The sequence below is a fragment of the Mus caroli genome, chromosome 12 (assembly GCF_900094665.2).
Source record: "Mus caroli chromosome 12, CAROLI_EIJ_v1.1, whole genome shotgun sequence".
NCBI classification, from domain to species: Eukaryota; Metazoa; Chordata; class Mammalia; order Rodentia; family Muridae; genus Mus; species Mus caroli.
Genome location: NC_034581.1, coordinates 79,410,196 through 79,433,713, shown reverse-complemented (window position 1 = coordinate 79,433,713; position 23,518 = coordinate 79,410,196). Strand labels below are relative to the sequence as shown.

At 40.5% G+C, this 23,518-nt stretch overlaps 1 protein-coding gene across 3 annotated transcripts in view; it reads right to left on the bottom strand.

The window, feature by feature from the left end:
• Positions 1 to 23,518, bottom strand: part of Ylpm1 (YLP motif containing 1) — a 76,500-nt gene that overhangs the window by 24,660 nt on the left and 28,322 nt on the right. For 2 of the 3 annotated variants that reach the window (XM_021178800.1, XM_021178801.2), the window contains exons 5-11: positions 15,678 to 17,795; positions 12,526 to 12,643; positions 5,306 to 5,726; positions 4,383 to 4,475; positions 3,988 to 4,177; positions 3,248 to 3,366; positions 1,798 to 1,952 (exon numbers count right to left, since the gene is read on the bottom strand). In XM_021178800.1, the coding sequence (XP_021034459.1) occupies positions 1,798 to 1,952; positions 3,248 to 3,366; positions 3,988 to 4,177; positions 4,383 to 4,475; positions 5,306 to 5,726; positions 12,526 to 12,643; positions 15,678 to 17,795 (3,214 nt within the window). The remainder of the gene's footprint in view (positions 1 to 1,797; positions 1,953 to 3,247; positions 3,367 to 3,987; positions 4,178 to 4,382; positions 4,476 to 5,305; positions 5,727 to 12,525; positions 12,644 to 15,677; positions 17,796 to 23,518) is intronic. The other variant, XM_029484466.1, reaches the window with a different exon arrangement.

The following is a 23,518-nucleotide window of genomic DNA, read 5'->3' as shown; positions in this document are numbered from 1 at the left end:
AGAAGCCATTGAACTTACAACAGAAAAAGTAAAATTACTTTGCAGATGACATATTCTTATATATGGAAAATGCTAAGAATTTGCTAAAAAGCTTTGGAAATGAAAAGTTCACCAATGTTACTGAGCACAAGATGAACACATAAAAGGAACTAGTATTTCTACACCTAAAATGAGTAAGCCAAAAATAAAGCCAGTTATATAAAAAAACTTTAAATGAATTAAACAATCCACTCAAAGCCGGGTATGGTGATACACACCTTTAATCCCAGCAACTGGGATGCAGAGGCAGACAGATCTCTTGAGTTTGAGGCCAGCCTGGTCTCTACAATGAGTTCCAGGCCAGCCAAGTATACATAGTGAGATTTTACCTCAAACAAAACAAACCAACAACAATATAATCAAAAGGTAGAAACTAGGATGGTGGTATTGCTCAATGGCAGAGCACCTGCTCTGGGTTCAAACTCCAACACTACCAAAAAGAAAAACAAATAACAAAGAAGTCAACACAAACTACAATTCAGCTATGTGTTGTTTACAGGAAATACACTTCACACACACACACACACACACACACACACACAGACACACACACACACACACACACACACACACACACACAGAGTCTCCACAAACAGAAATCTCTTGAGATGGCTCAGTGAGTAAACTTCCTGCCAAGACTACAGTTTGAGTTTGTTCCCTGGGATCAACATGGTTGAAGCAGAGAACCAACTCCCAAAGGCTGGCTGTCCTCTGACCTCCACTGCATAGGGTGGCATGGTGCACGCACAGAAAATAAATGTAATTTAAGAAACACATTGAAAGCACAGGGATGGGAAAGATATACACAAGTGTCGTATTATCACTGGAGACATATTCTAAGGATCCCGAGCAGATGCCTGAAATCACGGATAATATTCAAATCCTATTAATACCAAGACAGTTAATCTGATGACTAAGACAACTACTAAGTGACCAGCAGGAGGGATGTGTGGATACGGCAAGGAATGACTCAACTGGAAGATGTCACCATGACACACATGATTTTAAATTTATCAATTATTTTTAGAATTTTTTTCTTTTTTTTCTTTAAGTCATAGAGTCTTCTTGCACAGACCAGGCTGACATCAAACTCATAGACACTTGTCTGCCTCTGCCTTCTGAGTATTACGTTTAAAGGTGTGTGCCACTACACTAAGTACCACTTTAATATTGTAATTAAAATGATTGTATCATTATTGACTTCAGATAAGTATATCTGCAGAAAGTACAATCATAGACAAGAAGGTGGACTACTGTACAACCACCACAGGACATATGGGATACCTATAGATACAAATTATATGTGTATGTTTATATACGCTTGTGTGTATATCTATCCATATCATGGCATATTCTCTCATTCTCATATGAATATGAGATTATAGATAATAGAGTGAGAATATCAGGAGATTAAACCTAATCAAGTCTAATTTTCCCTCCTTTTGTTCCATATACCATTAAGTCCAATATACTTTTCCTCTTTTCAAAATGCACTTAATTGTGCTCAAAAACTTAAAAAAAAAATTCCAACATTATTGGCTAAACTTCTTTAAGATTTTAAAGTGTAGGCAATATCTAAGATTACTTATTGATTTTGGATGCTATGAGGCTTTGAAGCCAGTATTTCTATGTTGCAGAAAACTGAAGAAATCTACCAGACATTTAAAATAAGCAGAGAGAGAGAGAGAGAGAGAGAGAGAGAGAGAGAGAGAGAGAGAGAGAGAGAACGAACGAACTAGTTAAGTCTCTAGGACTCACTCTTTCAGGCCGGCTCTCCCGGCCTGGCGGTTTCAGAATGTCATCCACATTTTTGGACTCCGGCTTCTTCTCAACCCGAGGAACTGGAGGTGGCTGGTGGCCCAGGGCAGGAGCTGGAAGGGGCATGCGCTCCTCCGGGTAAGTTCTTCGTTCTCCTAGAGTCACAGTAAGTAGTTGAATAACATTATTATTTACACAGTAATCATTATAAAAGCTAATAACTTTTCTGTTCTCACCTTAATTACAATTCAGATCAGGTCTAATGAATAGAAGGTAACTTTTAAATTTAATTAATAACATAAACCTATTGTAATCAAGAAAATGAAAAGACTGGCCCATTTGGGTTGAAATAAAATGCAGAACAGATTGTTCTATAAAATATTTAATTCACCTTTACTTATATTAAGTATAGAAACAGATTCAGCAACAGGACATAAAGGAATATTTTACTGGATAAACCAAAGCATAACTGATACTGTATGGATTCTATGACTTTCACTTTATAGTTTAAGAGAGTCAGCGATTAGGAAAACTTAATCATTTTAATAGTCGAAAGTTTCTAGTTTAAGTGCAACTCATGGTAATGCAGAGATAAAAACAATTCAATGTCCAACTGTAAGGGCCTTACACTATCAATCCCATGAAATGTCGTGGAGCCAGAAAGGGGTCTGAAGATAGGAAGATGTACATGATGCAGTTATTGAACAGAAGAAAAACATAACAACAGCGCTGCTTAGGGTGGAAAGACAACTCACACACCGTGCATGAGGCTCAGGATGTGAGGCCCAGTGCAGCACAAAACTCAAGAAAACTCCTAGCTTCTATCCTTGATTATAACTTCATAAACGAGTATATGAGAGAAAATAAGAGGGCTGGAGTGAGGATTCAGCACCTAAGAGACTGGCTGTGTTTTCAGAGGACCAAGGGTCAATTACCAGTCCCCATATGGTGGATCACAACTCCACTTCAAGGGGAGCCCTGGTCACTAATACAAATAAAAAATGAAACAGTAATTTTTAAGAAAAAATGAGAGAAATGTGTGTTTCGGTATGGTGTGTGGTGGGATTATAAGTAACTTTGTTTTTCAAAATTTCTTTACTAGTTTAAGAATTAAATTTTATTTCATTAATTACATTACTATTTTTCATTATTATTTATTTATGTGTACATGTGTGTATTGTCTGTATATGTGTGTGTACCCAAAGTTCAGGGCATCTCTTGAGTGCTGTAGTTACAAGTAGTTGTAAACTGCCTGATGTAACCTGGACCGTCTGTAGGAACAGTATGTGACCACTGAGCCATCTCTCCAGTCACACAGTCCTATTTATTATAATAATGTTATCTTCAAGTACAGTTTACTGTGAATGTTTAAATGCATAGCTACAATGAGAAACACCTTCTATTTGTTTGCATTAGCAATGTAGTTACTGTCATTAAGGCATTACTTTACCTCCAAACATGGGTGGGCCTTCATAGGGTGGTCGATCAGACTTCCGGTCATAGGATGGCCTATCAAACCCTCCTCTTCTGGATGAAGAATGGTCTTTTTTGTCTCGATATGACTGATTCCTACAGGGTGTAACAGGAAGTTTTGGTAAAACATAAATACTTGGAAGGTCTCTGCTTTGCAACACATCACTGTCTCTATGGGCAGTTACTCCACTGTCTATATTTAAATATTAAACTTGCTTTTTCACTTATTTCTACCTAAAAATCAAGAATTGTATAAATCGCTTGCCTGTAAAAAACTGGTTGTACTTTACTTTCTTTCAATTTTGCTGTCTACATTTCAATTTAATTCTCTGGAATTCAAGGGAGGAGAATTCAAGTATGTACTTGCCTAGAAATTGTTCTTCCTTTTCCAAACTATACATATAATGGGAAGAGTACATTGTTCACAAAATCTCTTTCAACACACTGACTGTGGCCAGGCAAGGTGGCACATGCCTTTATTCCCAGCATTCAGGAGACAGGGGAAGGCGGATCTCTTTGAGTTTAAAGCCAGCCTAGTAATCACAAGTTCCAGGAAAGCCAGAGCTATATAATAGAGAGGACCTTATCTCAAAACAAAATAAAACAAAACAATAACCACTACCCCCAAATCCAAAAACAAACAAACAAATGACTTTCACTGGATTTACACAAGAAATTTTACATGTATATATAGCAAAGGTATTTTTCACAGCATACCTGTCATCTCGGGGTCTGCGCTCTCTGTCAAATCGGTCCCGCTCATAGTCAAGAACACGATCTCGGTCTCTATCTCTATGTGTCTCTCGGTCCCTTTTAAAATCTCGATGATCTGTTATATTACTTGGACGGTCAAAATAAGGTTCACGGTCTCTATCTCTATCGTAGCGATCACGCTGGCCTGCATGATCTAGAAAAACAATACAAACTAAGAACTAGAAGCATTTTCAGAAATTAAAGCAAGACGTGCAATTTTAACTTGAGAATGTAAATTAGTCTTAAATTTAGGATCTTTCAGTGATATTAAACTAGACTAACCTTGTTAAAAGGAAAATCTTGTAATAATTAGGTCCTCAAGTTTAGCTTAAAATTATTCTCCTCTCTGGGAATCCTACCTGCATCAAAAGTTGACCTTTCAGGTAATGGATCTGGACGTAGAGTTATTCTTTCTCCATATGGTATCTGTTCAACTTTATTAGTAGGCATATCTGGCAAAGAAAACCAGGGATGAAATATAAGCATGAAGCTTAAGAAAACCAAATCTCAAACTAGGAATTCCTGTAGAAGTCTGGCCTGGTAGTATATCCTATAATCCCAGTCCCCAGGAAGTTAAGGCAGGAGGACCCAGAGCTTGGGGGAATGTGGTGTTCCAGGGCTAGCAAGACTGGGTCTTGAAAAACTTAAAGTCTCTTCTTTGGAAAAACAATTCCTGCCAGGTGCTGTGGTACAAACCTATAATCCCAGAATGTGGGAGGTTAAGGACAGGAGTTTAAGGTCACTGTCCTGGCTAGTCAATTTGATACAAACTAGAGTCATCTCAAAGGAGAAAGCCTCAATTGAGAAAATGTCTCTATAAGATCCAACTGTAGCGTGTTTTCTTAACTAGTTGATTACTGGGCAAGGAAGATCCAGCCCATTCTGCATGGCACCATGCCTGGACTGGTCCTGGGTTCTATAAGAAAGCAGGCAGGCTGAACAAGCCATAAAGAGAAAGCCAGTTAGCAGCATCCCTCCAAGGCCTCTCCATCAGCTCCGGCCTCCAGGTTCCAGCCCTACTTGAGTTCCTGTCCTGACTTCCTTCAATGATGGACTACAATGTGGAAGTGTAAGCCTAATAAAACCCTTTCCTCTCCAACTTGCTTTTCGGGTCATGGTGTTTCACTGTAGCAACCATAACCCTAACTAGGACAGAAATCCTCTGCTACATAATGAGTTTGAAGCTAGCCTTGCCAAAGAGATTATCTCAAAATCAAAACACCACTACCACCACCAAACAACTCCTGTAGAACCCCAGCCATAAACTCACCATATTACTCACCTCGGCCATGGCCATAGTCAACTGTATGCTGCACTGGTGGTGGTTTGGACATTGGTGGCATACCCATAGGCATTGGGCCAGGAGGGGGAATGGAAGAATGAACAGGTGGGGGTGGTAACACCGGAGCAGACGGAATTGTTGCAGTGTCTCGCTTAAATTCTGAATTCAGTCCTTGATCATCATTTGTATCCCAGAGCCCAAAGAAAGAATCTTCATCCCAGCGTTCCTGTTTCACAGATGAGGTTTTTGACTTTATAACTGGAGGAGGAGGTGGTGGTGGTGGAGGTGGAGGAGGCGGTGGTGGTATTGGCACAGGAGGCCTAGTCATAGGAATAGATGATCTTGCTGGTGGAGCAGAGGGTCTTACAATTGACCCAGGTGGCTTACCCATAGGAGGGGGTGGTCTATAGGATCCTGGAGGCTAGAGAAGACAGTAAATGGGTAAGATAGTTGCTACATGGTCACAAATCAGTAAAAACTAATACCTAGTTTTTAATCAATTAATATACAAGTCATATTCAAAATGTAAAGCTTTTGTGGTTTTTTATTTATTTATATTCTTAAGGAGTGTTATATTCAGATCTGTAGTTTGATTATTAGTGTTGATAGACACTCTTTACAGTAAAAGCTTCCGTCACCATCCTCCTGGAGGCTATGTACTCTATTTTATGTGCATTGATATTTTGCCCATGTATGTCAGTGTGTCAGATCATCTGAGACTGGAGTTACAGACAGTTCTGAGCTGACATTTGGGTGCTGGGAATTGAATCCAGGTTATTTGGAAGAGCAGCCAGTATTCTTAACCACTGAGCAATTAATTTCCCTAGCCCCCAAACTTTTGTGTTTTTAAAGACACTAGTAGTCACTAGGGAGATGGCTTAGTGATCACTCACTGTTCTTGCAGAGGGCACAAGTTCATTTACTAGTACCCATGCTGAGTGGACCATCTGTAACTCTAGCTCTAGGAAGATTTAAGAACTGTAGTCTCTGTGGGCACCTACAAGTATGTCTGCCTCACATATACACATCACTCAAAACAGATGCACACACAAATATACACACACACTCACACTCACACACACCTATAGTGGTATATGCCTCTAATCTCAACACTTGAAGATTTCTATGAGTTCATGGCTGGTCTACTCTACATAGTGTTTTCTAGGCCAGACAGGACTACATACTGTAACTCTGTCTCAAAAAAAAAAAAATGTTTTTTTAAATAAAAGATACCAGCAGGAGCTGGGTAGGTAACTCTGCCAGTAAAATGCCTGCTAGGCAATCTGAGGACCTTAATTAAAGGAACAGAACTCACAAACATTTTTGGTCACAGGTTCAAAGGATGATTCAACGGTTAAGAGCACTTGCTACTCTTGAAGAGGACCCAAGTTCTGTGTCCAGCACCCCCCACAGTGACTCACAATCATTTGTGACTTCAGTTCTATGGGACCAGATACCTTCTGACCTTTGAAGGGCATGAATGCACCTGTGCACATTTATAAACAAAATACATACATACACGAAATAAAAATAAGTGAATCTTTTTTGTTAGTTTGTTTGTTTTTTCGAGACAGGGTTTCTCTGTATAGCCCTGGCTGTCCTGGAACTCACTCTGCAGACCAGGCTGGCCTCGAACTCAGAAATCCGACTGCCTCTGTCTCCCAAGTGCTGGGATTAAAGGCATGTGCCACCACTGCTTGGAGTGAATCTTCTTTCAAAATTGGATATGGTGGGTCATGCTTATAATCCTATAGCTGGGGAAACATAGACAGAGTAGATCCTGGCCGGGACTTCCCTGGCCAGGAAGCCTAACCTAACCGTGAGTCTCAGGTTTGTGAGATATCAACTAACTAAAAAAACAAATGCTTGGGGAACTATAACTGGGTCAACCAGTGGCCTCCATACATATGCACATATGTACACGTGTGCACACACATAGACAAAGACACTAGCAGAAAAATGAAGATAGGCCATAGAAAAGGAAAAACACAGAAGTCATCCCTTATAAAGTAGTTATATTAATTAATATAAAAAACCTTTATAACTCTAGCTGGGTATGGCAGCATACCCATTCACTCTTCTATGATGGTAGAGGTGGATCAATCAGTTCAAGGCTACCCTCAGATACATACAAGTTTGAGGACAACATAGACTATGATACCTTGTCTCTTAAAAAAACAAAAATCCTAGCAAATACCATGCTGCTGATAATCCCAGCACTCAGGAAGCAGAGGTAAGTGGATCTGTATGAGTTCAAGATAAGCCTGCTCTACCTAGACTAGCACGTAAATATTCACAGCAGCTTTAAGTAGGCAATCCAGATGTCTGGGAACTGATGCATGAATAAACAATATGTGGAATACATCTATTCAATGAGTATTACCTAGTAATAAAAAGAAGTGAAGTACTAACTCATACTATGACATGAACTCAAAAATGTGATGCTAAATGAAAGAAGCCAGAAATATAGGACTATATGTTACATAGACCCAATTTATATGAGCTGCTTAAAAGGGCAAAACTAGAGAGACAGAAAATGTACCATAGACTACTTGGGTCTAAGAACTATAGGGGATGGAGAGATGGCTCAATGGTTAAGAGTACCGAGTGCTCTTCCAGAGGTTCTGAGTTCAAGTCTCAGCAACTACACTGTGGCTCACAGCTGTCTGTAATGGCATCTGATGCCCTCTTCTGGTGTGTCTGGAGACAGTGACAGAGTACTCACATACATAAGATAAATAAATATTTTTTAAAACCCTATAAACTAGCACAGATATTTTACTGAAAGAAGAAGGTTCTTTGAAATTAGATTATAGTGTCAGATGCTCAGTAAATTTAATCTAAAAATCAGTGATGTGCTGAGATCACTCAGTCAGTAAAATGCCCAATGCAAATACTTCCCATTTTTCTTAGTTCTGGCCATGGTTTATTTTTTAATGTCAGCTATTGTGGACCATGGAAAGCCAATGATATATATATATATATATATATATATATATATATCATTTATGTATTTACTCATCTGTAGGCTGTGCTTTAAAATTAGACTTTTGAGGCTGGAGAGGTGACCCAGTGGTTAAGAGCACTAATTCTGGTTCCAGCACCCACAAGGAAGCTCACAAAAATCTGTAACTTCAGTTCCAAAGGATCTGTCACATGTGATGTCATGACGCACACACGTGGTATACGTAAATAAATGTAGGAAAATGCTCATACTCATAAAATTAAAAATAAAGCTTAAAAAAAAGAAACATTTGGAGTAAAACTGGACTTTGCTAATATGTAAGGAATGTTAATTAACATGAAGAAATATTAATGTTCCTATTTATCAACAATGTATAAGAAGCTGTAGAGATGGGTCAGGAGCTAAGGGCTCTCACTGCACTTCAGAGGCCATGGGTTTTGGTCTCAGAGCATGAACTGCAGGGCTCACAACCATCTTTGCTCCAGTTCCAGGGAAGTTCTCTTTTGGGCTTCTAGAATATCCACATGCACATGACATATACTTCACACAGACATGCACATACTCATAAAAAAAAAAAAAAACAAGTGTACTAAAGGCTGAGAGTGGTGCCTAAATTTTGGAAACTGAGGAAAGAAGACCACAAGTTCAAGGCCAGTCTGGGTTTTATTACAGAGAGAAATTCTATCACACACACACACACACACACACACACACACACACTCTTACTTGCCAGGCACATGCACTCAAGAGGTTGAGGCAGGCAATCTCTGAGTTTGAGGCCAGCTAGCCTACAAGCGTGAGTTCCAGGACAGCCAGGGCTACACAAAGAACCTGTCTCCAAAAAAAAATAAAAAAAAAAATAAAATAAAAAAAGTGGTGTTATATTTTCCAAAATATAAAGTAGCTGATGATTGTCTGGATATGTATTGATGTTATACAGCTATGTAAGAGAGTTGCTTAAATGTACTAAGAGAAAATTGTAAATGTCTTTTATTATTTGTATGTTTATTTGTTGGTAGGTCAATACATAATTTTATTAACAAATATGAGGCTAATTGTCTCTGTGTGTGCCTGGGAGGTATAGATTTAAAAAGCAACATTTCTTGAGCAGAAAGAACGTGTACTTTTTGACTAAAGTTTCCCACTCTAGGAAGATACACAAATATCTGGGAGGTACCCAAATTAAAGACCCGATACAGAGAAATTCATTAAAGCCGCATTAATAATCATGGAATATCAGAAGAAAATAGCCAATATAAATAGAACAGTTCCATGACTTACTGTGCATAAAAATAGTAATAACATGTTGGGATATGGGAAAGTGTGATTTGTCAGATGAGCAAAACAGAAATATGGATCTATAATCTAGAGCAGTGGGTCTCAACCTTTCTAATGCTGTGACCCTTTAACACAGTTCCTCACATTGTGGAGACCCTTAACCATACAATCATTTCATTGCTGCTTCCTAGCTGTGATTTTGCTACTGTAATGAATCAGAACATAAATATCTGACATGCAGGATATCTGATGTGCGGAAAGGGGTTGCGACCCAGAAGATGATAACTGAAGATCTAGAGACTCTACCACTTGCCACAAGACATGAAGAAGGAAGACAGTTTTCATCCTAGGGGTTCACTTTAGAAAGGAAGGATAATGATAAGAAAATAAACAAATCAAACAATGCTAAATGCTGATGGGACCACCCTGAGATTGGAAAAAGATAAACCAGAACCAACCAGATGTAAAGGGGGGGGGGGGGGAATCAAGAAAAATGCACACAGGAGGGGACCGGAAAGTACAAGAAAAACAAAATACCAATGAAAAGTAGATTGTATCCTGAGAGTGACTGGGAAATCCTGAAGACATTTTNTTTTTAAAGATTTATTTATTTATTATATGTAAGTACACTGTAGCTGTCTTCAGACACTCCAGAAGAGGGCGCCAGATCTCATTATGGATGGTTGTTAGCCAGCATGTGGTTGCTGGGATTTGAACTCTGGACCTTTGGAAGAGCAGTCGGGTGCTCTTACCCACTGAGCCATCTCACCAGCCCCCAGACATTTTCTTATAGTCAGGGTTTTGTCAAGCACAGATTGGCCTTGAAACTACTATATAACAAATTTTTGATCCCCCTGCCTCTACCTCCCAAGTGCTGAGATTAAAGGCATGTGGTATCTTACCCAGTTCTATATGGTACTGGAGACTGAACCGAGGGCTTCACGTATACTAGGCAGGCGTTCTAGCAACGGAGCGGCATCCTCAGCAGTTAGTTATAAGGCAAGAAGCAACATAATGAAACTCATGTTTTTAAAAGTGTTTCGAATGCCAGGCATGATATCAAGCAGAGGCAGGCAGATTTCTGTCAGTTTGAGGTCAGCCTAGTCTATGCAGCAACAAGTTCCAAACCCACCATGGCTACACAGTGAAACCCTGCCAGATGCATGCCTTTGACTAAAGCACTGCAGAGGCAGAAACAGAGGCGGCAGATCAGCCAGCTTGATCAACAAAGTGAGTTCCAGGTCAGCAAGGGCTACACAGAGAAACCCTGTCTCAGAAAACAACAACAACAACAAAAGAAGTCATCTGGAAAAATTAGTAGTCTCCTACAAATTGTCCTCTGTCCTTCATACATGTGGTATGACCTCTCTCCTCCCCGCCCCTCTCTCTCTTACACACACACACACACAAATCAAATTTAGATGGTTCTGCAGTTAGGTATGCTTGCTGTTTTTTGCAGGGGATTAGAGTTTGGTTCATAGCAGCCACCATCAGGCTCACAACGGCCTTTAACTCTAGCTCCCAAGCATCTGATATAATTTTTTGAGCTCTGGAGGAACCCAGAAGCATGTAAATAAACTTCAACACACAGAGACATCTATCTCTCTCACATATTGTCTGTTTGGTTAAATATATATTAGTATTATCTAAAGTGGAGCAGAGAGTAGGCACTGGCCAATACAGTTGTTAAACAGTAAGACTAGAGAGCTGACTCAGTGGTTACAAGCACTTATTACTCTTTCAGAGGACCAGGTTTGATTCCCATCACCCACATGGAGACTCACAACCATCTGTATCTTTACCAGTTCAAGGTATGTGAAGCCATCTTCTGACCTTAACGGGAACCAGGCAAGCTCATGGTACACGTACATACACAGAGGCAAAACCTTCACACACATACTAAACACATCTAAAAATAGTAATAATTTAGAAAGTAGTAGGTAGGGCTGGGGACTTAGCTCAGTGGTAGATCACTTGCCTAGGAGTGACTCTATGGGAACAACACACTGGATTCAGTCCTCAGAACTGCACTTTTCTCCCCAGCCCACCCCCCATTTTTAGAGTACGTGGGCAAGAAAGATGATACCTGCTGCCAAGTTAATAACCTGAGTGATCTCAGGGAAGCCACAGGGTAGAAGGAAAAAGAAACATCTCTGAAAAGCTATCTTCTGATTTTACCATGGGCACTACGGTATGCACCTCCTCCACCCTCAAACATACAAAGGAGATAAATAAATGTAATTTACCATGGGCGCTATGGTATGCACCTCCTCCACCCTCAAACATACAAAGGAGATAAATAAATGTAATTTTAAAAGATGAAGGAAGATAATTCAAGTTGATCTCTGGACTCCATGTGCGCAAATACACAGGAAACACCATCCCCATAAGGGTAGATACACTGTATAACACATACGCATACATACATACACACACACAAATAAGAAAATCGTATAATCAAACTTAGGTCATTAGCTTGGCAGCAGGTACCACCTTGCCAGCCCTTGTTCTTTAAAACTGTGGAGGTTTTGAGAGGACCTAGGACTGAATCCAGTGACCATGGAGCTACACAGTTCAGGTGTGCTTGGTCTAAATGTTAAAGCCTAGGGAAAGAAGTATTCTTGCATATGTCTAACTACTTTTAAAGATGTTCAAAGCTTTCACTTTCCCAAAATTTATGTTTTTACAATAAAAATGTATGCTTATTGGAATTTTAAAAATCCAACATCATTGTCAAGCATTGGTTGCCCATGTCTTTAATCCCAGAACCCTGGAGGAAGAGGCAGGCAGATCTATGAATTTAAGGCCAGCCTGGTCTACATACAGAGGAAGTTCTAGGACAGCCAGTGCTACACAGAGAAACCCTGTCTAGAAACACAAAAACAAAACAAAACAAAATAAATCCTACATCATATAAACATACACAGTAAAAAAAAAAAAAAAAAAAATCATTTTCTGAGCACACATTTTCCCATACCGGATACATCCCAGGTCTTGATGGATTCTGTAGTCTTGAGTCTGGGGGTGGTAGATGGTCAGCCATCTGTGGCTCAGACCCAAAGTCTTTCAACTTTTGAAGCTGCTCTTTCTGTTCTCTGTAAACAAATGAAATTGTCTTTGTACTTAAAGCATGTTTACATCATCCCAAACAACTATGATTAAAATCAAATTTAAAAAAAATATAAGAAAGACAAACACCTAAAGACTAAAGTTCTATGCAGCGCCCATACCATACAGCACCTCAGTTATGGTAGCATTCTCTTCTTTTACACAACTAACCCATCAACCATCTAAGACCTATAATCATAAATTATCAATGATCGTCAACAACTGATTCTACAACCTGCCTTCATAGTATGTTACCTACCTACCATGTTTCTCTTTTAAGAAATCCCAAATTTTTTCTTGCTAATTGCTATCAATATTCTATAGATTACAAAATGGACTCTGTATAAAATAACAGTCTAAGAAGGCATTTTAGGCTTTCACAGGAGGCTTATTTTGTTTGGGAGGTGGGGGTGGAACAGTTTCAGGTACCTAGGCTAGGCTTAAAACGGCCAAATAGATTTGAACTCATCACTCTCGTGCTAGCACTTGCAAGCACTTGCATTACAGGGTATGTACCACTATACCTACCTCTCACATCAGTTTTTAAAACTTGAATTAGCTGACATTATTTATAAAGGAAATATTTTACATAGAAATTGAGTTTTTAAAGCATTTTGATTAATACTGCACCTATATTCTGTCAAGTCAACAAGTAGCTGTGTGGAGCCACGGCCGACCATGTTAGATGAAGCAGTCTATCAAGTCCTTGCCACACTTCAGAGTTCCTCCTGGCACACTTCCATTTATTTCTGTTAACTTGTCTGACCCTTTAAAAAAAAGTCTCATGCCCAGCAGTGGTGGTGCACACCTTTAATTCCAGCACTCGGGAGGCAGAGACAGATGGATCTCTACGTTCCAGGACAGCTAGGGCTACATGAAGAAACCCTGTCTTGAAATTTTTTTTAATTATTTTTATTTTGTGTATGTTTTGTCTGCATGTATGTGTACCATATGCATGCAGTGCTCATGGAAGCCAGAAGAGGGCAGTGGATCCTTTTGGAACTGATGATAGAGACAGTTGTACAGAGCTGCCATGCGGGTGCGGAGTATATATAGGAACCTGGATTCTCTGAAAGGGCAGTCAGTCTCCTAACCACTAAGCCATCTCTCCAGCGCCACTTGTCTAACTCCTGAATGCATATTAGTTTACTATTTGCTTTAGATGGTGACAACACTCACAGGTCTATATTCTTAAAAATAATTCTCTGTATTCCTAAAGATTAATTATATACTCCTTTATTTTAATCCCTAGCTAACATCCCTTTACTTTTTCTTATAATTCCTATCGTCTACATTTATAATATCCACTACACCATCTCCAGAATGTTTTCAGTATCTCTTTACATACAGCATTGTGACCCAAGGGGACACAAAGTCCATAAGGGATGTTCCTATCTCATGGAAACACTGCTTATGGTATTCCTCGTCTCTAAAGGCACACTATAACCAGTGTGCTCTAACTGTGGTGACTACTATCCATCAGCTCACATATGTTGTTAGGTTTTGCTGCCTAGGAAGGGGTTGAAGGAAAAGGGGTGAACGTGCAGCACCTTTCATCCAGCCATCTATGCAAAGCAACAACCAATGAAAACGTCATTTTTAGGTAAGGAAAGAAAAGAAACTGGCAGTTTAGTAACCAATCACCAATCAGTTTTATGTTCTCTATAAAATAGATTTCAGAGTCAGACAGAGTTCAAATTCTGGGCCTGCATTTAATAACCAAGTAAACTTTAGCAAGTCTTAGTATTATTGTGAATGGCGATGATACTATTTTTCGTTGCAAGCCTTTGGACAGACGAGGTTAAGATGGGAGAATCAGTGTAGTGCCCGGAACAGTTATGTGAATTAAAGGTGCCCACAATTTAGAAGCAAGTAGCTAAACGCTCTGCAGCAAGCCTCACATCATGCTCATGAGTAACCTAGAAAAAGGATCGAGGACCACCTCAGACTACAGACCGAAGAGACCGCTTGCCACCTGTTCAGAACCTCCAGACATTCTTTCATTCTTCCTACAGTTATACTTTGCCATCACATTTCCCTACTACTAACATTTCAGTTACAAATTCAATTAGTATAACTCACAAACATAGACCACAATTGACAGATGAAGCAAACACATTAAAATCTATCAAAAAATTAACCATTTATTTTTCTCAAAAACCTGTTTGGAAAAAAAGACAAAAATAAAAAAGTCTTACTGTTATAGCTATATGAGAAACATTATATAATGCCCACACCGTTGATTGTAGGTTTTTTTAAAAAAAAAAAAAATCCAACTTCACGATGAAAATATAGGAAAAAAAAATCTGCTTCCAGTTAAAATCAAAGATGAACATCCTCCAAACAAAGTCTCAGTAGTCAGTAAAATCTGAAGACATCCCCAGGTAACCATTCCTAACTCCAGCAGAGAAAATAGAGCACCGCCCACCATTGCATCAAACAGCAGGGACTGTGCAGCCCATCAGATCCAATGCCAAAGAACAGACGCTGCCTACCGAAAGCAACGATGGCTCAATACACAAAGCCCCATGAAACCCAGAGTCCTGAAATGTAGTTTTAACACTTGACACATGCACTCTCAAAGCATCCAGCAACACATCTACAACGACTGAGAACAGCAATCAATTTGCACACCCTAGGACATATGTGAATAATTAACAGTTTCCAAATACCCATCTTAACCCCCAAACAGCACTGAATAACCAGAAATACAAATTCAAAGTATGATAAGAAACAGGGTTTAAAGGGTTCCATTAAAAGACTTCATTCAGCTGGACTGTGGTGGCATGCATCTTTAATCCCAGTACTTGGGAGGCAGAGGCAGGCAGCTCTTTTGAGTTTGAGGCCAGCCTGGTCTACAGAACACGTTCCAAGACATGCAGGGCTAAACGGAGAAACCCTGTATTGAAAAACCAAACAAACAAACAAACAAACAAAACCAAAAAAGGCACTTCATTTAAAAAAAGAGCAGTATGAAAATCTGTTTCAACTAAAAGGAACGATCTTAAGGAGTAAACTTACCGAAGCATTTTCAATTCTTGTGCAGCTTTCAAAATGATTTCGTGCTGCCTCTGACTGAGAACCATTACCCCTCCAAGGCCTGGGTCAGAGTCTAAGTTTGCATCGGACCCCATCATTTCAGAGGAATGATGTGAGGATGGCATATGTTCCGCCAGGGGGGAATGTCTATCCACATCAGATGGGTACCATCTGTCTGACAACAGTTCTCTTTCCCAGTCCATTCTGTCAGGAACATAATCTCGCTTTTCCCGCCATGTATCTCCTCTTTCTGGATACTCTCGAATCCTCAACTCACCCCTATCACGGAAATCTCGGTCATACCCATGGTCTCGATTTCTTTCTTCTCTCCATCTATCATCCCGATATCTATCCAAAGGTGGAAGAGGTGGGAGGGGTGGTAAAGGTGGAAGAGATGGAATATCCCGTTCACGAAACTGTGATTCTTGTTCATCCAGTGGTCTCCCATAATCTCTGTCCCACTCGTTATCCACATTTCTATCATATATATCCACAGATCTTCTAATGCAATCCACATCTCTGTCTAAGTCCCTGTCCATTTCCCTACCATAACCCTCATCCATATCCTGATCTCTTTCCCAATCATCCCACCAAGGGCCTCGCCTGTCTCCATCATAAGACCGTGATGGTGGTGCTGAGAACCTGTCCTCTCTGCTGTATGAATCTAGTGTATCATCTTGATAGTCACGTTCACACTCTCTCCAGTATCTCTTTCTATCCCAGTCATCGAGTCTTTCTCGCTCAATTGGAGCATTTCTACCATCTACTGGGAACTCTTCATGTCCTCTCTCTTCTCCATGGTTCCACGAAGCCCTAGAAGGTTCATCTCGGTGATAAGGATACATTTTGTCTCCACCATCTCCTGGTTCTGGTCTGAATGGAACTCTATCATGACCAAAATCTGGCCTTCCTAACCCCCTTTCTCGACTACCTGGACCACGAGGTGGCACCCTCTCCCTGCTTCCAGCTCTTTGAGAAGGTACTCTCTCTCTACTTCCAGCCCTTCGAGGAGGTCCTCTCTCCTGACTGCCAGCCCTGCGAGGTGGTCCCCTTTCTCGGCTGTTGGCTCTACTGTCCTGGCTGTCTTGTAGGCCACCTGGTATTTTATCCCGACTGCTTCCTGGCCTCACAAACACCCTGTCCCGGCTGCCTTCTCCTCTGTTCATTTTCTCACGACTGTCTTCTCTTCTACCCATCATTTTATCATGGAAATCTTCTTGCTTGACCAGACCTGGACCACGGTTAATTGTCTGGCCACGACCTCTGTTTACTAGTCCTTTATCCCGTGACTCTTCCACTTTGTTCTGCCCAGGACCTCTGTATGATGAGCTGCTGCCTTTATTGCCTTCTAATCTATTTTCTCTGCTGTCTGGCTGAGGAAGATCTTTTTCTTGGTGGTTTTCTGAGTGGGACAAACCAACACCCAAAGGTTTGAAATCATCTGCAGTCAATGCTGCTGCTGTGGCTCCTCCCTCCATGCTCCCTACTTTTGAGGGGAAAGTAGATTGAGTAGGTACAGGTTTGTTTGCAAGGGATACAGGCTGAGTAACACCTTCTGCTTTGTCCATGTCAGTCTCCATACTTTGAGAATTCTGGTTCCAATTAGAGGGCTCTACGGGCCCTTCCGAGACTTGGCTTTTAGTTGGCTCTTGTTGAGAGTCACTTAGATTCTCATTTGACTGAGCTGCCTTGGTATCCTTGACATCTGCGGAAATGGAAAATGCAGCTGACTGAATTTTTAAATTCTTCTGTTGGTTATTACTTGTATCTGCTAATGGCTCTTTGTTTCCTGAAAGAGGTTCTGCTTGTGACTTAGGTTGCTGCTTAGGCTGCTGCTGATGCTGCTGTCCAACAGTTGCTTTGGGGCCTTTCCACTGTGGTCCACTCTGTCGAGGACTTAGGGATGTATTGGGAGTTATATAAAATTGAGATGCTGGGCCCCGAGGGATCGTTCCCCATTTGCTTTTAGTGCCCTCTGCTGGGTGACTTTCATATCTGGGTCTTGGCCCATCGGGGCGATTTCCTTCAAAACGAGGCCCTTTGGGTCTCGGTCCTTCACACCTTGACCCTAAATCCTCAAATCTTCGAGGACCATCAAATCTACAAGTAAAACAAAAGATATTACTCAAGACAGTAAAGCAGGAAAAGAAAATTCTCCATGTAAGATTATTTAAGGCATTCTTGCCTTAGACTTTGTTTTTAACAGTGACTCTCGGTCATTAGCAAATCCCATGTCACCTATCAAAAACCAAATGTTAAGGCAGCAGTGCTTGGAAGACTTCAAGTCTAGATGTAGAAATCATGGCAGCATTATCTAACATACCTCAACCAATCGGCAGCAAGACTGACCTACTGAAATGTTAAAAAGCATTGTAAATATTGTGCCTTGGTACATGGAATAGTCCACTCCTTTTTAAATAGAAAAATAATAATAATTCCATTACTGTGAGTACTTTTAGAGTTAAATTATAACTAAAAACCAATATGGATCAATTAACAGGAAAATACAATATAATTGTAAATATTGTGGGAGCCAGCACTAAAATCTTCATTAATGTCATACACACATGTACATACATGTCATACAAACATACACACATGTCTCTCTGTCTCTGTCTCTCTCTCTCTATCTCACACACACACACCAGCTTTCCAAAGTCTGGACAGAAATTGGTTTCCTGGGGACCACTCACTAATCAAAGATCAAAGAAATGTTCCTTCCAATAGACGGTATGCTACACTTAAGACATAAGAAAATGTTGGGGCCTTCAGAATCAACAACCAAAAAAACAAAAAACCAAACCAATCCCTAAGTGTTGATAAAGTATCAATAGGTGAAAAGATGAAAAGACAACAGGGAGATAGTGGTCAGCACCACCCAGGTGAGAGGCACACTGCCATGCAAAGGGCTTACAGAGCACAGATGCTTCGCTGAGAGTTGAAAGGCAGCACCTGAGATGACAGGGTGTTAGTAATGACAGAAATAGTATGGCAAGGATCCCTTAGACTAAGAGAGCAATATGAGAGGGAAAAAGGAAGAGAAGCACATATCGTGTTTAGAAATGCAAATGGTTGTGTAGTGTGGCTGAAGCAGAGGAGAGCAGAAAGACAGCATGCTAAGGATGAAGGCAAAGAGGCAGGCAACTGTCAGTCTCCAAAAGAACTTCCTTGTTTGCCTTGTGTGGCAGGCACTAACCACCCATCTCCTACACTCACTCCCTTTCCAACTCTCATCCAGCCTCCCCGCTTTCAGTCTCATGTCGACTCCTTCTCAGCCTCTCTTATAGCTGGACTTGCACCAAGCTCCAGCTGAGAATGGAAAACGACTGACATAGTCTTCTGGGTTGTCCTTGTAAATATTAGGGATTCCTCTTCACACTTCCCTTTTTAATGCTGCTTCCAAACAACTACACTGCACTTTCTAAGTCAGGGCTGGTGAAGCAAACAGTAAAGAACCCCAGTTCCGAAGCCACTGTAAGAAATCCTGAGAGAAGACATTTCTCATCTGTTAGAGACCTCTTTTCTGTCTCTGACAGCCTTTGGGTCTCTGTAAGGTTGATTAATTAATTCAACTGGTTAATTCAGTGGTTAGAGTTACTTCATAACTGCTTAAGAGTCACTTAATACAGTCCAGCTTTCAAAGATTAGTTTTTAAAAACTAATAATGAGGAAGAAAAGTTTACAGAATAATTGATCTTGCTTGTTTGAGATAGAGCCTCACTAAGCAGCCCCAGCTGGCCACTAAACTCATGATCAACAATGTGGGTAATGAAGGTAACAGCAACATCATGCTGCAAAGTAAGTTAGAACTGGTACAGTTTGTAGCCAGTGGGAATTAAGGAAGTATGGCAAAGGAAGCATTTAGGACAATGGCAATGTTTATAGTTTAGGTGACTATGGAGCAGTCAACACTTTTCATGCCTTTAATGAAGGGTTTTTGTTTCACTGTGTGGAAAACCAATGATGAATAATAAAAGTAATTAATTTTTATTAAGTAATTAAGCAAAATATTTAACTCCCTTGCTAGTGTAAAAAAGTCTTGGTTTCAAAGGGAAGAGCTACTATAACACAGAACCAACACTAACCTTAAGAAACAGAGGCTGAGATTACAACTTTACTTTGAGGTTCTGAATCAACAAAATGGAAGGTACTGTGTTGACTGAGAGGAGCTGATCCCATCTGAGACAGGTCCTTCTATATGGTCAGAGCTGGTCTAGAAGGCATGGCCCTCCTGTGTCAGTATAAATTCTAGGATTACAGGTGTGTACCACCACATCCCGCTAATCCTAACTTCTGGGAGGACACTGAGCCACAAGAGCTGAAGTGCAAGAGATTCAAGACAGCCCTCACTACTTCCATGCCTGACAATTAAATGCAGGTGCTGTAGAGATGGCTCAATGGATGAAAGGCTTGTGGTGCAAGTGTGAAGACTGGAGTTGAGCGTTCCAGCCCCACATACAAACTGGATGGAGAGCTGGAATCACGGCCCTGCAGAGGACCTGGGTTCGGATTCTAGCACCCACACAGTGGCTCACAACTACCTATAACTCCAGTCCCAGAATCTGATAGCTTCTTCTGACCTCTGCAGGCAACAGGCAAGCACGAGGTACTCATACAACATACATATATGTAAGCAAACAGCCATACACATAAAAACAAACAAACAATGATGAGTGAATGGGACAGCTTACCTGTGTACAGGAGGTAGTCAGGGACCACTAGGACAAACTAACTGCTTAGCTAATTTAGCCAGCTTTGACTTCATCGAGAGATCTAGTCTCAGTAAACATAGCTTATGAAAGAGAGACATCCAATATCAATTTCTAGCTTACACACATACACTCACACATGTACATCTACATATGCATCATATACCATATAAAGACACACCCACAAAATAAAACAAAATAGGCTTGGAAGATGGCTTAGCAGTTGAGAGTGACAGCTGCTCTTACAGAAGACCAGAGTTAGTTCCCAGCACCCATGTCAGTTAGCTCACTGCCACCCATAATTCCACTTCCAAGGAATCCTCTATGCACACACATACATACAAATAATAATAATGATAACAACAACAATAACACAGAGACCTTGACTCTATGGGCCAACAAAAATATCAGGCTCAGCTGAGGTTCCTGCTGAGGGTAAAGGGAATATGGATATGGAACGGGAGTCAACACTAATATGGAATGGTGCCAACACTATGCCAAAGACTTCTTTTCAGGGAAAAGGATTAAAGTGCTTTTGGTTGTCTAGTTATCATACTAGGTATAAAAATCTCCCTAGGAACAAGTGTAGTCAGAAACATATGGAAAAGAATCTGATAATGAAGTTTAGCCTACCTGGCTGATACTTTTCAAACCTATCACAAGAAAGCAGAATATATATATAAACCCACAATAAAGAGAAGGCAGTAGACCAGAAGAGTTATCTTTAAAATTTTGTCTTGCCTTGTCTTTATAGACAGAGTCTCTAGTCCAGGCTGGCTTTAAACTCCTTATGTACCCAAGGATAACTTTTGATCCTCCTGCCTCTATCTCCCTGGTATGGGGATTATATACAAGCATAGTCCACCATTCCAGTTTGTGGAGATGTTGAAGATCAACAAAAGCCTCTATATGCCAGAGAAATACTCTGCCAACTGTGCTATAACCTTGGCCCTTGTTTGTAAATTCTGGAAGACAAAGGACAACAACAAAAAAATTACAAGCAGCAATTTTCAGAAGAACTGTACTGGCAGCAGGAGAGGATAAAATAAAAATGTGACTGGCTGCCCGCAGAATCCAAACCAGTCAGGATTCTACAGTGCCTGAGATGTGGGGGGAAGAAGGAGTTAAAATGTTTATTCAGCTTCCCAAAATAAAAGGTGCAAGAAGCCACTCACGTGTGTGATTAATGGTCTTGTATCCCCGCCTGGAAGAACAAGGCCTAAGAGGACAAAGCCCAGAGAAAACCTGCAACTTAGCACTGAGTTCTACTCCCCACACTAGAGGGACTGCTCAGAGTAGGAAGAGCCAATCATTCTGTGCTGGAGATTATCATCTTATAAAAATCAAAATTTATTCACCAGGAGATGGCACACCATCTTAAGTTGGACTGGGCACACATTTCAGAGTGGTTTTCATGTGACATTAAGGGGAACAAATCAGTGGCAATGAAAATAATTGGAAGTGTTGAACATTGCACTGAGACAGCACTGATAAAACCTGTTTGCTAGGGCTGAGAGATGGCTCAGCAGTTAGGAGCACTGACTGCTCTTCCAAAGGTCCTGAGTTCAATTCCCAGCAACCACATGGTGGCTCACAATCATCTGTAATGGGATCCGATGCCCTCTTCTGGTGTGGCTGAAGACAGCAACAGTGTATTCAAAAAAAATCTTTAAAAAAAAACCAAACCAAACCAACCCAACCCAAAATATCTGTTTGCTAAACTCAGTTCAAATTCAGACCTGAATGGCCCAGTCAGGAAACTCTGCTCAACTACTACATGTTTGGGAGATTACCAACGATGGGACATGAACCTTTTTAAAGAACTTACAACTTAAAAAAAATTTTTTTTCAAATATGTATTAAGTATTTTGATCACATACACCTCCCATTACTTTCTTTTTCCCAACTCCTTAGAATGAACCCTTTCTTTCCAACAATTACCCCTTCCTTCATATCCATGTTTGCATTCCACTAAGTTTAATTAGGGCTGTTTGGAGCATAGATATATAGAGTTACTTATCAAACCATGAGCAATTAACAGTGGTATAGCCACAGAAACTAGAGCAGTGGTTTTCAACTTGTGGGTCAAAACCCCTTTTGATATCCTGTATATCAGATACTTACAATTCATAACAGTAGCAAAATTACAGTTATAAAGTAGCAATGAAATAATGTTATGGCTGGGGCGGGGGGAGGGGGGGACGGCTGTGTTTCACCACAACACAAGGAACTGTATGAAATGGTCAAAGCATTAGGAAGGTTGAGAACCACCAGGCTAGAGAGATGACTCTGTGGTTAAGAGAACTTGTTGCTTTTGCAAAGGACCTGGGATCAGTTATCAGAACACATCCAGTAGCTCATGACCACCCATAACTCTAGTTCTAGAAGATCTGACATCATCTTCTGAACTCTCAGAGCACCAGGCATAGCAGGTCTGACAGCACATGCCTTTAAATCCTAGCACTTGAAAGACACAGGCAGGTTGATCACTGAGTTTGAGGCCAGCCTGGTCTACAATAGAGTTCCAGGCCAGCCAGGGCTACACAGAGAGACCTTCACTCAATCCTCCTTCCTGCAAATAAAAAGACCATGCACCATGTAGTTCATACACATGCAGGCAAAACATACAGACATACAAAGTAAAAGGTGGACCCCATGCACCATGTAGTACACACACATGCAGGCAAAACATAGAGACATACAAAGTAAAAGGTGGACCCCCCCCAAAAGGATATCATTAACCCTTAGTGTTTCCTCATGTACAGTTTTAGTTTTAGAAAAATTCTTAATAGCTCTAGCTATATATAAAACCAAACTTCATTAACAGTTTTCCTTGTAGGTCTAACTTATAAACAAACAAAAAGTTTAGGTTTTAGGTTTTAAAAATCAGAAAAAGGCCAGTGAGACAGCTCAGTAGGTAAATGTGCTTGCCATCAAGACTGTGTGCTATCCTCGGGACTCTCGTGGAAGGAAAGACCCAATTTCCACACACAGTTACAATACATGTAAGAAAAAATAAGGGGGCCTAGCAAACACAGGAGTGGATGTTCACAGTCAGCTATTGGATGTATCACAGGGCTCCCAATGGAGAAGCTAGAGAAAGTACCCAAGGAG